Below are 14,919 nucleotides of genomic sequence, written 5' to 3' on the forward strand. Positions count from 1 at the left end.
TAGCCTTACTACCTTCTTATTTGCTCTAAATTGTCAGATCAGTGGACTTGCAAAGTGGTGCTCAAAAGTTGTATGCCTGAGTGGTCGTAAAGCAATCCGTTCATTCACTGCACTCATACATTCATTCACTGCACTCTGCATACAGCTTGTGAAAAGGAAAGTGAGATTCTCAAAACTCTCTCTAGAAATTAAATTTAAATTTATTTACGTAATACCACTTCTTACAAAGCAGATTCCAATGCTATCCTGGGTGGAATGCAGGACGGTAACCACCTGACACATTTAGGATGTTTATGTGGTTTCTCAGAGATTTTACAAGAAAATTCCCTGAATGCCAGTAGAATATGGCAATCCTGCTATCAAAAGATATGTTACAACATAAACAGTGGTAATCTCCAAGACTGTCAAAAAAAAATTGTGTAGAGGAGCAAAGGGGACTAAGAAGACATTTCAGCATCAAATGAATTAGTATTAGGGCTTGCCAGTCCTTCCCACTTTTCAATAGGCATGCACTGTAGTCACTATGATGACTGCAAAGCAGTACAAAATCATAAGCAAGGTGCCAGTGATTTGTATGCTGAGTAAATGTTTAACGTTGTTAGATCCTGACTAGCACCCTAGCTATTGTAAAGCTAGAATGAGTTGTCATCTGCACTGGAATGCTTTTGAGTTGGCCACAATGAAGGTGTAGCTGAAGATGGCATGTTCAGTTGTTTATTAATTCCCAAAACTTTCATTAAAGTGGCTTAAATTTATCACATAATTTCTTGAAATAATCAGGCATCTAAAAGTTTCCAGGGATTTTATGATACCGAAGAAAAGGTATTTTTATAAAATACTTATCTTTTTAGGTGAATCAAGATAAAGTGCATTTGAAAAACTATACAAAGAAATCCAATATTAAAGAGAGGTAAATAAAGAAATTAGATCTTCTGGATGTTAAAAAAAGCTGCTAAAAAAGTAAGATATAAACACAGGCATTGTGATAATTTGTACTGTAGCATTGACTTCTAGATCAGCAGCTGAGAGAAATTCACTCTTTTTTTTCCACACCTTGTTAAAAAGATCAGATGTTCTGGAACCACCAACTGCATAAAATAATCCATGCAGTCACATTAGTTATGTATATACTCTGTCGATCCTCCCAATTCCTTTCGTTTACTGTGCATTCCCTTCAGAATTTGTATTTAATTCAGTTTCAGATTACAACTCAGCTTCCTTGGGATTTAGCATGTTTTGTCATACATTTGTTTCTCAGCATATTACAGCTCAGTTCAACCTGGAGCTTTGCAGCAATAAGGCAATGCAAGTGATAACTTAAAAAAAAACAAAAGAGCTAAGAGATTTCTTCCTCCCATGCTAATTTCTCCAACTGTGTTGTTCATAGAATATGCTATAGTGTCTACAATGTATTGTGTCTACAATGTATATATGGTGTCTATGTATGGTGTCTACAATGTTTGTTAGAAAACAACTAGGCTCCTGACCAAGGAGTTTTAAATTAGTCATTAATACAACAAAAAATAGAGGGTATGAAATAGCGAAGAAACTATGGAAAACAGGGAAAGAACAAATAGGAATTATTCTAGAGAAATTTTACTAAGAGCTGGGTTATTACATTTATTATGTCAACCAATCAGATTTGGAGTTGTACTGACACTGTACATTTAATCAACAGGATGAAACCACAGGGTGTGTAACTTTAAAATCCATACAGAAGAAATTTATTTTGATGATAGATTTTATAAGGCATTTTTTAACAAAAGAGGAACATAACAGTTCCAGTGAACTGTACAACAGTGAAAAGGAAAACAGTTAAAAGCAGGAAAAGAGGCAAAGAAGACCAGAAGGATAACAGGACAATCAGGAGAATAACAAAGTGTTACTGTTACTCATATTTTGTGGTTGTTCTCCCATGTCCTTTCTCTTAGCAGCAGTTATGTCCACCTGTTGAATTCTTGTTCAATTCTGTACATTGAAGAAATGCATTTTCTTGCTTGAAATTTGACATCTCTATGTATTTTCTATTGGCACGGGTAGAAGATCATAAATGGAAATCAGCTTGACAGTTATAAAGTGTGTGTCTGTTTTTCACCATTTACTGTAACTTGGCATAACTGAAAACTCATTTATTCAAAAATGTCTGTAAAAGATGGATCTTAAGTGTTAAGCATTATTTACACTGAAACATAACCTGGTCCTTCAAACTGGCTCTTTTAAATGCTCTGGTTTTACTGTTCACAAGGACTAAATTAAAAAAAAAAATAAATTGTGTTTTTATTAATATAGCAGGACCATTAATCAGGGAATTCCTGGGAGTACTAACCAAAGGCAGTTGATAAATAAGGCTACTGCATATATTTTGATGTATTTTAAAATAATTTTGACTTGGGAATACATACATTAAACAAACATGGATGTACAATCTAGTCCTTCAAAGCCTAATACATAAGCAAAGGAAGCTGCACATGGAATCCAAATCTCAGAGCCGGGTGTCTTTTTAGTGCATGAGCGAGAGCTAGGAGACTCAAAAGGGTAACTCCACAAGTCCGCAAGCTAAGCATGTAACTGCCTAAAACTTGCCAGGAGGAAAAAAATACACAACAAACAAAAAGGTTTGCATTCCTACTCCCACTCATTTCTGAGTGAGTCAGGACCATGCCAGATATTTTCACCCAGTTAAGATCCAGAAGCACAAGAGCCCTCACCTTGGGAATGGTGTCAGCAGTGCTTGAGGAATTGGCTCGGTCTTTTCCTTTCAAAAGGCAAGTTACAGGAGGATGCAATTCCACCATTCCTTTCAAAGTTGTGTCATCAGGCAGAAGGAAATGCAAGACTTCTAAAGGCAAATATATATGCCAAGAGACCAAAAGGTGGCATGATGTTTTAACCTAATGGCTAAAACACCCGTCTGTAACAGGGAGCCCCAGGTTATGAAGTAATCCTTTGAACAGGAAAAGGAACAGAGGGCATCCCAAATCCAGGTGATTCTCTGCATGTGTTTGTCAGTCATGTTCAGTTTCTAGATCCCCAGGACTTAGCCTGGAATTAGGCAAACAGATGTTTAGGTCATGGCAACTCTGAGAAAAACACAAGCAGAACAGTGAGAAGTGAGGGGTCTTCCAAAACAAATGGAGAAGTGCCCATTAACTTTATAGATTTCCAGAACTGAGCTTTTTTATCTAGAGGGACTTTGAAGGCCACAATTTGGACTCAGGTACTTACTATGTAATTAAGTCTCATTCCAGGTGCCAGTTTCCCTTTGCCATTTTTGTGACCTTTAAGATAGGGAAATTTTGCCATTCTGAATAACACCTAACAGTGAGAAGAGAGGTATCATAACCTACATGGAGGCTACATCTAAATTAATCCTCTACGTTACAACATATCCTTCAGATGAGTTAACTCACAAGAAGTCAGGCATGAGACCTCTTTTTAATCAACTGAAATAAAAAGCTTTTGGAAATTCATGTGTTGAAAGAGGCTGTTGACCAGTAAACTAATTAGATGGAAGGTTCTTGTTATGAATAGTTTCATAGTCTTATTGGTGGTTTTAGGGATGAAGTGGCTCAAATAACAAAATGAAACAGCTAGGGGCTGAAAGCATCCTAGCTATCTTTGTAAAAAGATGGTAACATGATTCCATGAATTTCAGTCATGAACCTGATTTCCTTATTGAAAGAATTCACTGAATGATAAATCAAACATAAATAAAGGACTCTGGTAATGCTTACACCTGATATGACAAAAGTCTTGTATTCTACAACAGGAAATGCTTCCTCTCAATCTGTCCAGGTTGTTTGCATGTGTCAGCAAAATACTGGATAAAAAAGATCCTTTAAAATCTTTTAACGAAGTCTGCCACGTGAGTTATGTTCCATGACCCAAACAGTTCTGGCATAGGCATGTCTTGATTCAACAAAATACTTAATCCTCTAGTGGCAAACATCTCGGTTACAGATTTAGACTATCAGCACTAAGCTAAATTAACAGGTGGTTTTGTAGGAATGAAAAGTTGGGCTAGCTCCACAGAGATATGAATGTATAATTTGAATGTCCCACAAACAATGGTGTAAAACTGCATATCAAGGAAGGCAAGCCTACAATGAACTGTTTTGTAGTGTATGTCTAAGGTGGAATTAAAAAAACAAATAAAGGCAACTACCAAGGTCTAACCTCAGGCTCTCTGTTAAACTACACTGGAAGTTCTTCAGAGTAGAGCTCTGTTTTCTGAGCATGTTTGCACAAAGTTCTTGGCACTGAGGGAGCTCAGTCTCATTGACTGCGAGTCCTCAGTGTTACTATACTGTAAAAAAGACAAAATAATACAGATGGGCAGCTGAAACTGCAGTGGAGAAAAACAGAATTTGGTGCTGTTAAGGACTATGTCAGCTTCCACTTGAGGAAAAACAGGAAAGAAAGAAATGTAAAGGTAAGAAAGGAACTATGTAAACATTAAGAAAGCAGCTTTCTTATCTGTTGGGAACTGTTCTTTGTGTGAGTAAAAACATTAATATTAGTCAAGAAGGTGAAGCAGCAAAGTAAACCCAGGCATGAAAAAAAGTTATTACAGTAACTTTGTAAAGCACTGAGTAGTACCATAATTCTAAACAATACTTCACAAAATATAATCTGGCATATATTGTGAATGCCTGATCTTTTTTATATGCATAGTAAGAGAGAATTCCTGAATTTTGATGGAATTATTTGTTATTTTTTGCATCAAAAGTATTTCTTCTATAGCTCAGAGACTAATAAGAGTACATAAACCAGGAGTAGTTTCTCTTTCAATAAAGTCTTTTGTCTGAGGATGAAATCAGGAATAATGTCCCTATTCCATAAAGAACACTCTGCTTCAGTGCGGGCAGTGAAAACTCTTCTTCATTCCAAATCCTCTACAAATGCCCTGCAATTGCTTGTCTTATAAATAACAACAAAAGAGAAATCAAAGATGACAAATAAATACAGAAACAGTTCAAGGAAAACAAGGAAAATATTAAGAAAAAAATTGAAGGCAAACAGAGAAGCAGAAGTTGGATAAAAAGAGAACAATCTTTTGGACATGTTCTCAAAGGAAGAAAACTACCTCCGAATTGGGGGAGAAGGGCAAATGAACCAAATAACTAGAGAGAGAAGGGAAAAAATATATAAGAGTGTAACTCTGGAGCCAAGAAGTAGCAAAGGACAGATTTCAGTGATTTTTTTAAAAAACATTTTAACAGCACTCAGATGCTGTTACATCCTCAGATTTGGTATAAGAAGCATCCTGGTTTAGGCAGTACCTCATAAAACAGTGATTTTACTCATTCCTTAGTTACATCAGCTCTTCCTTACAGCTTCAGATTCCCCATTCCTATTGTATGGCTCTGTCCACAAAATCCAAGGAGGGGCAGCTGTGTCTGCAAGTAAAGACAACATGCAAGTGCCCAGCCATAGCTATAAAGGTGTTTCAGGAGTTCAGGCACCTCCAGAGTTAGGCAGCAGCAGGCAGAGGTTTTGAGTGTCTTGGTTTTGAGCTGTGAGTTAAGTGCCTATGTATCTATGTTAATCTAGCCCTAAATGCCCATAAAATACATGAATATTATAAAATGCCTCTGGATCTCTGCAAATTGTAACTGAATAGTGATGTTAGAAGTCTGGTGTGATTTTTTTGGAAGCTAACAGGTCTCACTGGATAAAGCAAATCTTCAGGGTCAGGTTCAGCTGGCAGGTGCTCCTGACTGCAGCACTGTGGCTCTGTCTCTCGTCAGTGTAGCTGAGAGCACCGAGGCACTCTCGTGACCCCTGGGCAAAGGTAACACACTGACTTCTCTTCTGATGCAGGAACAACTCTTTGACATCAATGTAACTCTTACTTCACTATACATTTGTTTTTCTCTGGATGTGTCTCTTTCTACAGCCTTAGAATTCTGTCCAGGTGGAATTGGAGGTTTCTGTGCCTGATGTTCTCTGATCTTTCACAGCTTAGTTGCGGCAGGAGTTTCAGCTAAATTGCTTGATATCTGGAAGTCTCGGAGAGTCCCAGAGTGCACATGTGCATGCACAGTAGACTCTGTAGCATGTGAGCAATGACTTTAGCACTCCCAGAAAGTGTCAGGCCTGCCACAAATCAGTATATGCCATCTGATTTGGACAGGTAGTCCATTTGTGCACAATAAGTATACTGCATCCTGACTAAAGTAGATACGTGTTTTACAGACAGTTAAAACAGGTAGTTCATTCTTCCCAACAGAATGAGGTCAACAAGTTGTAAGGTACGACTTTGCTGCTAGAACCATCCCATACCACAATATGTCATATCATTGGGATCTTCTGGACCCCAATCATGTCCAGGATATCTAGCTCTTCTATGGTACTTCTCCCATGACTCCCCTCGTGATATGTCTCAAGCAAAGGAGAGGTAGCTATTTGTGTCCAAATTAATCCATATTCTACTTCAATATAGCCACCTATACAAGCTATTTGGAGCACAGGTCCTTAAGGTCTCTAGTGCACTGGCATCATCCGGTTAAAAGAGAAGGAATATATCACACAAAAATATATACACCTATACATGTGAGATTCTCTGCTGGGTGTCTGTCAGATGAGAGCTGTAGAGGAGTAACAGCTAGTTTATTAAGCCAATTGATACCTGGTCTTCTTGAGGTCTGAAACAGAGAAGCAAGTGCATGTGGAAAACATTTGCTCTAAATTCAACCTCAGGAGAAGAGAATTGAAGGAATTTTAAGCTACCTATTAGCTCCAATTCTGGATTGCCATAGCAAGAGTAACTGATTGCTTAAGGATATGTTTCTGTGATTGATTAAGCCAGTCCTACCTCAGTCTCTGGCTGCATAGTTCAACCCCCAAATGTTTGCTTTCCTTCCTTGCCATCACACCAGCACCACCATCATCTAGCACAGCAGTAAACCTGTCCAGGGAACTAATCTGGCAGAAAACTAACCCAGTAAAATATAGTTCCTCTTTGGTTTAGCCCCCATGTCAGTATCTGACAATTATAAGTGCATTGAAGTAAGGACTTTGGGTTTGTCTAGTTTGGAGAAAAGGAGGCTGCGGGGCGACCTCATTGCTCTCTACAGCTTTCTGAGGAGGGGAAGTGGAGAGGGAGGTGCTGAGCTCTTCTCCCTGGTATCCAGTGATAGGATGTGTGGGAATGGCTCAAAGCTGCGCCAGCAGAGGTTTAGACTGGGCATTAGGAAGCATTTCTTTACTGAGAGGGTGGTCAAACACTGGAACAGGCTTCCTAGAGAGGTGGTCGATGCCCCAAGCCTGTCAGTGTTTAAGAGGCATTTGGACAATGCCCTTAACAACATGCTTTAACTTTTGGTCAGCCCTGAAGTGGTCAGGCAGGTGGACTAGATGATCATTGTAGGTCCCTTCCAATGGAAAATATTCTATTCTATTCTATTCTATTCTATTCTATTCTATTCTATTCTATAAAAAAGATCAGCTTAAACTGCAGTCTTTTCCTGGCTGTAGCAATTTGGTGCTCTCCACAGCATTATTCCCCTCACTTTGAAGCCCCTTACCTTATTTGCCTACCACAGAACTTGGACAAAAAAGCCTGTAACTGTCTCTCCTGAACCAAGGGAATTTCTGCTTTTTTGGAATGAAGATTCATAAAGCACTTTTTATGCATTTGATGCACATAAAGCATCAAATATACTTTGTGTGAAGGACCTTTAAAGAGGGTCATAATCTTACACCTTTAGGATAAAAAAGGTCAAAGAGGTGTAATAAGGCAGCACTGATGACTGTATAATACAAGAAGTAGTTCTCAAATGCTTAAGAGCAGTAACTGTGCTGCAGTCCTAAATTAAATGAACTGAGTAAAAAATGTAGCTAGTTAGCTACTAAACAATATTTAGCATAATAAGAGCTAATCTGTAAGATAAAATTAGTAGAAGTAACAAAACAATCACAAAAAACATCTGCTGCAGTATGTAGGTATTGAATATTTCAGTTAGGTACCTAGTATTTAGGTTCAACAAAATGGTTTCAAAGGGAACATACGTCCCTACCTACATAAGGAAAACCAGAAAGTAAGGAAGGAGAAAGGTGATATATACAAGGGGGATGAGGGTGAGGGGAAGGTTCAATATAAAATTACGGGGGAAAAAAGATGAAAAGCAAAAGCATGCAAGTGAATTGGTGAGTCTGTGGTTCCTGTGGCAAGCAAAGAAAGAGATTAAGAACAAATGTGATTTTGTCGGCAACTTGAAGTATTTCTTATCACTAGAGAAGTGATTTACCTGTTTGTCTGAAGTAAATACAGTTGCGGCCTTATCTGAAACTGGTTGTTAGAAGAAAAGGTGTCAGAACAAAATGGTAAATTAAGCAGAAACAAATGACCCAAAGAACAAAAGCATTCATTCCAGAGCTCTGCAGGAACATAAGAATTAAAAGGCTGTGCAGCTAACAAAAATATACAACGTCCCATTAAACTGGTAGGAGCCTGATTCTCTTACTGGCTCTAGCCCAATTTCTGTTATAGAACAAAATGTTATTTGCTTGCTGGTTACAAGGTTTTCTGGAAGATCAGTATTAACAGCTGTTACTTTAGTGCACCTTTCTACCTTGTTTAAGGTATTCTTTTCCAGTTATTATGAAGTTTTCTATTTCCTGCTGGAAAAGAAAAAGTACGTCTGTACCTCATCTATTAAAGAAAAGGATATCGATACGGACCTCATTTAACAGTGTTTTGGTATTTACCGGTGAAAAGCAGAAGTGTATGTAACTCTTATTGGTGGGTTCTGTTTGAACTGGCAAGCATTCATACAGAAAAGGCACTGTCATTAATATACTACCTAGTAATTTCCTCTTTAAATATGCTTGAGTGATTTTTGATCAATTAAAAGGTAATACTGCTAGATTTTCTACTTTCTGCAGGAAAATACAGTAGAGAGCATGGACATTTAAAAAAATATTAACTCCAAATAACAGTATGGTCTTAATTCCTGTGTGTTTCTGAAATAAGAGAGAGACTAGAAGCTCATAAGGATTCATTTTAAAAATTGAGACTTCACTTATTTAAGAAAACTGCTGCTATTGTTCGCTAAAAACATCATGCTAATTAGGACCTTCCTTATTCCCTTAGAATTATTAATTATTTGAAGTAGTGAAAAAAACAATCCTGTCTTTGAAATTTTTATATCTAATTCTTCAAAGTAGGCCGAGGAGGATAGACTTAAGCTTCCCTAAAGTTCTTGAATGAGCATTTAGATCTGAGTAAAGCCCCATTTCTCATCCTCTAAGTGTTATGGCTCTTTTTTTTTTACTGATGTGGTGTTTTAAACCCATGTGTAGGTGTGCAACCTATTTCATCTATACAACACAAAGAATGATGTGAAGCAGCTCTCTACCATTGTGAGACCAAGGCATTTTGCAATACAATTAAGAACTTCATTTTCTCCATGGTGGATTTTAAAGTTCATTTTCAAATTCAATTTAGGAAATTATGTATAAGTTGTTGATACTCTGGTAGGTCACTACAACAATTTTTTTTTGTAAAAAACAACCAAACAAAAAAGAACCATCTTCATAACAAATCTATTCCTAAAAAACTGAGTATTACAAAAGTATTAATTTTTGTCTTGCTGCTTCAGACCCTGATTTTAGCGCTCTCTTCATCACACTTTGAAGTTAATCCATTTAAGAAATTTTATATGGAAGGTTGTATGTTTCTTGGCAATTACAGGTATACCCATAGTTTTTAAAGCTTGACATGAAGACTTTATTGTTTCCTTTCTGGTACTGCAGCCTAGAAGTGAAAACTCTAGGCCATTTGTCAGTGTCTTCCTATCTCAGAAATAAGCAATCCCAAATCATATCTGCCATTTTTGCCATTTCCATCCCATTCCCATCACTATCACAATTATTTTCAGCTGCTGCTCCTTTCAAGTTTTAAATCCGCTGTTCACTGTATTCATACAGATTGAATTTTATTTTGAACATCTACATTGATATAACAATGCAATAAAATGGTTTAGTTGAAGGATTGTTCTGATTGTCATCAGAATTATCTGCAAATCAAGTTTTCCATAAATTTGACTATATGACTGACAAGAACACCTCAAAAATCTTTTTATAACTCTAATCTCATTTGCTCCTTCATTATGAACTGTATAAAATTTTCATCAATATGGTTCTGTTATACAACTATACACATGTATAGAATTCAGCTCCTTAACTTAAACAAGCACTACTAATTCTTGTCCAGAAAAAGCCCAACAAACTCTGTCAAGAATTGTACTCTTCCCTGCGGTGCAGAAATGGTACACCATTTACTGTTTGAAAAGTCAGGCTCTGATAGTGTTGATCAGTTGTTCTTTTCTGTTACAAAGGATAGACAGAAACCTGCACAACAGGTTGTGGGAGCTTGTTTCACACAAGGCTTTGTTTCATTATAATTTCCAGAATTAATCAGAAACTTGAAACTTTTACTGACAAAGGCCAGCTCCAGTATTTAATCTTCTCAGTCTTGATCATGGAGGGTGCTAAGCACTACAACTCTTACCACACACAGAGACATGGATGGTTGTTGAAATACTGCACATCTTCCAAACGTTTACTACCTCCTACCAGGTCTTCCCAATTTTATTTTGATATTTTGTCATTGTGTCTATCTTTAAATCATCATTGTATGCTGTTATCTCCCTATTTAAAACCTGTGAATGTTGGTTCTGAGAAGTGAATTCAAAGAAGTCAAAGCTACCCTGCCAAGTCTGAGTTTTCTGTTTCATAATTTTTGTTAATAAAACTTTTTCAGGCAGGATGTAATACCCAGTATCTAGGTGTTTAAACTCAGAACAGAACATAAAGTTTCATCTGCATATATTCTAAAATCAAGACAGACTGGTAAAATCATGCTGTTCTGCTTTCATTATCACAGACTACAATGAGGAAATAATTTGCTTAAATTCCCTCTTGTGCTGCTAAGATCACTATGTGAACACAATTTTCAGAAACATCTGTGAAGCAACTACTACTATATCTATTTTACAAGTAGGGAAACTGTGTCAGAGCAAGTTTCTTACGGCTTAGGCATTACTGCATACAAATTAATAGCAGTGCTAAGATTAAAGCTGAAGAATTACTAACTATCGGGTGTTGACACAGTTCACCACAATACACTACCAGGGCACATTTTTTCCACATCCCAGAAATTCTTTTTGTGAACTGCAGTGCTGGGCAACCCTGTAATTATGCACAGAGCACTTTAGGACAAAAAAAGCAATACTTTTTGGCTCAACAGGTTTACATAGAACTTCAGAAACTTACTCTCTCTACCAATAATATCTACAGCCATCTACTCAGGACCTGATTCTCTCTTAGGCCACTTTGTACTGCTTGGAGAGTAGTGGACCAGATAATCAAGCCCTTATAGTATAGCACAAGGACTAGTTCTTATAAGAGCTTTAGAAACCCTTACTAACTTCAGTGAGGCTTTGTACTAGTACAGAGATTAATTCATGTGGAACTAATTGCAGGACTGTGGCCTAAGTAAGAAACTGGTCTAGCTCTATTTGCTTGTTATCCAGTTGTCAAAATGTAGTGCTCATTAAGTGCAGAAACAAAGGGTCCCGATGGATTCTTTATATCTGGGAAATATGTTTCCCATATAAAAAGAAAATAATCAGTAACACTGCAGTGGAATTTAAAACCTTATTGAAAAGAAGGGAAACTCTAAAGCACATATTTTAATCAAGAATAATTCAGAGGCCCTTCCTCTATGCAGTTTATGATCTACTTTTACCTAAAAAAATCATTTATGCAAAATGCACTTTGACTACCTGAGTCTACAGAACATGAATGAGACTAAAACAAATGCCTTCTAGTCCCACCGCTCTCTTCCACAGTGTGAACTCCATGCTTGGTTCCAGTTGTGCTCTAATCACTTTTCTCACATCCATTAAAACTGAGATTTTCTGTAATACACAAGACATTTCTGGACTCCTCTAACTTAACCAACCTGCTGAAGTCCCTAACAGCATGATCAGACAGGGTCACTAACATGAGAGTTATAGCTGTTTCCTTACATCAGTAGATGGCAATAAGCTAGTGTTGGAGGCATAACAGCATATTTTAGCTAGTAAAATTTGGCATGAAGATATTATCTGTTGTATGGATGTACCAATCTAAAATCTGATTAAAAAAACCCAAAAACATAAAGTGATTAAGAATTGGAAGTAGCAGTTTCCAGAAGTGTTCAATGTTACAGCATTTTCAGGATGTACCCAAGTTCTGACATGATCAAGAAATGAGCTTGAATGCTTTGCTGCCTAACATCACTAAGGATGCAGTTTCATGAAAAGTTTTAGGAAATCTAAGTCTGCCTATCTGCCAAAAAGGGCAGTCCCACTCTTCTCCAAGGCACATTTCTACCTATTCCTTTGTGAGCCATGCAAACAAATTACCTCAAGGAATTGACCTGGCTGAAAATTAACTCAGTAAAATAAATTATTTTTGCAGCAGGATCAATTCTCTGATCCAACTTTCTATACAGCCACAATTAGCACAAATGCCAGTACTAGGCAGTGGGGAGGCAACACGGAGTCAGGAATGGGAATGAGGGATAGCTGAGTTTCACCATCTGTATGGTTAAGGAGTGTTCCAGATACTGGCTGGATATAGAAAACCTATATTAGATAGGCACCAAATCATTTGACATTCAGTCAATTGTAACTAGTTGTGTCAATTAATGAAATAATTACCCAAATAAGCAAATAAGGCAGTTGGTGCCAAGTACAGGACAAAATCTATGAAGTTCTAGCTGAGAAGTTTAGGTTGCCACGTCAGCCTGTCTATGGCTTCCATTTGTAAATATATCGCAAGCACCATTTTTCTGTTCCCAGCAAGATAAATGGATCCAGGCACTCCCTTACCCCACTCCCTCAGGCACTGAAACCTACCACTTAATCATCCAGTAAGATCTTCCAACCCTGATTAGCTGCTTCTTTGCAAGTGCCTGTGTTTCTGAAGGTAGGCCTGTGTAAAGCTATTTACCCCCTGATGCTGTTTTGCTGTGTAAAGACCTAACCACAAGGGGATTCTCAAATACGTCTGTCCTGGTTATCTCATCCAATCTGATACACATCTACAGGATCAGGCCCCACAAAGTAAACAGGCATGGACAAGACTTCTGAAGGTTGGTAGCTAGTATATATATGCATTTCATATATGACTACAGTCAAAATCCCAGAATTCAAAGCATTTGGCTTCAGTAGCAGGGACTGTTTCCTTTTCATTAATGCTCAGGATGTACCTTTTACATTACTCCAGATTTAAAAAAATAGCAGCACAAATAACCTTCTGAATCTGTTACAGTGAAAAATAATTTAACGGCTTCAGTAGGACTATTCATAATAGAAATTGATATTTGAGAGAGCAAATCCGGAGTGCAATCTGGGGCATAATAAAAACTGCATGTTACAATCAGATACATCAAGTAAGTACTATACAGATATTCATGTTCAGATGTTACTACTACTTTAGAAGAGTAAGTCATGATATCTTTTCCCTCTCTTCAGGTGTAATCCTTGGATTTTCTCTCCGATCATATAAGATGAGCTATCGGGAAGTCAAGTACTTTTCATTTCCAGGAGAACTACTTATGAGAATGCTGCAAATGCTGGTCCTGCCACTAATTGTATCCAGTTTAGTCACAGGTAAAAAAACAAACAGTTTTTTTGTTCTTTGAAATAATTTGATAAAGATGCACACACCAAATCATAAAAAATGAACATTCCACGTCCTAAAAGTGTTATAACCTGCATAAAGTGATACCTTTGCTATTGCTGTTTTAGAGACAATGTAACAAAAGGTTTGACTTAATATACAAATAAACTAAAAGATGCTTTTCCCAATTCCAAGACAATCTAACTTACATGTTACTATACGTAGCTGCTATGATGCTGACTCTGTACTCCACTTTCTTCTCTTACTTTCTGAACAGATATTTCCTCCACAATGTCCTACTGTTATCAAAGATAATGTATCTCAGAAAAATAGTTCCAAGACCCAAGAAAGTTTAAACTATTGATCGTGGGCAATAACCCATGCCTGTAAGCCTAGATGCATAAAACATCTGTCTACCTCCTAATCTCTTAGCAACAGATTAGAAAAAATAGGTGATCGGTGGGATAGATTGGATAGTTCGGAAGAAACTTCATTGCACCGTTTCTGGTTTCCTGTCTTCTGGTCAGCTCTATTAAGCTTTTGGTCACTCTATTAAGCTTCAAGCGCTCTTTACTAAGTAGTTCCTTGAGCTAGAGATATAATAATACATTTCTTACGATGATGTATGCCTTGTCATTCCACCTAAGTTTCATGGAAGAGATTTTTTATGAATGTTCAGGAGGTACCTGTGATGTATTTACTCTATTAATTGTCTAAAGAAAAGAAAGCATGGACTTTGGGCTATCAGCACATCAGTGGTACACCTTGGAGAACTTGAGCAAAACCACCCACTGTGCAGTCCTAGGATCTAAACACCTAATACACTACCTTAATTGTCAGAGGATCCAGAGACTATAACCTGTTCTCTATTTCATTGGTTTTCAAATAGTTTAATTTTAAGATCTCCTCTTACAAATGCAAATGAGCATAGACCCCATCTTCACAGATAGCAAAGATATTATGTATGTATATAAGCTGTTAATACCACAGCAGAAAACTAGGGTATTCACAGTTACAAAATCATTTGCCTCCACATATTCCAAGGAGAAAGTAAAGCTTGTTTCTATACACACATATTATATGGATACTGAAAGTTTAATGCACACTGAAACTAAAGAGAAATTTATAAATCTTGTAGGAGAAACAATGACAGGTTTTATTCCCAACTAATGTATAATTCCATTACATGTCATATCTCCTTGCTGTCTTCTTGTCCCTTTCACCTGCAGAACTCCCCAGGTT

The 14,919-nt window shown here is 37.3% G+C and overlaps 1 protein-coding gene across 1 annotated transcript in view; it reads left to right on the plus strand.

Annotated features, from left to right (window-relative positions):
- Positions 1 to 14,919, plus strand: part of LOC140651420 (excitatory amino acid transporter 1-like) — a 48,792-nt gene that overhangs the window by 5,141 nt on the left and 28,732 nt on the right. The window contains exon 2 of the mRNA XM_072860897.1: positions 13,530 to 13,667. Within this exon, the coding sequence (XP_072716998.1) occupies positions 13,530 to 13,667 (138 nt within the window). The remainder of the gene's footprint in view (positions 1 to 13,529; positions 13,668 to 14,919) is intronic.

Source organism: Ciconia boyciana, chromosome 4 (genome assembly GCF_034638445.1).
Source record: "Ciconia boyciana chromosome 4, ASM3463844v1, whole genome shotgun sequence".
In the NCBI taxonomy this organism is placed as follows: Eukaryota; Metazoa; Chordata; class Aves; order Ciconiiformes; family Ciconiidae; genus Ciconia; species Ciconia boyciana.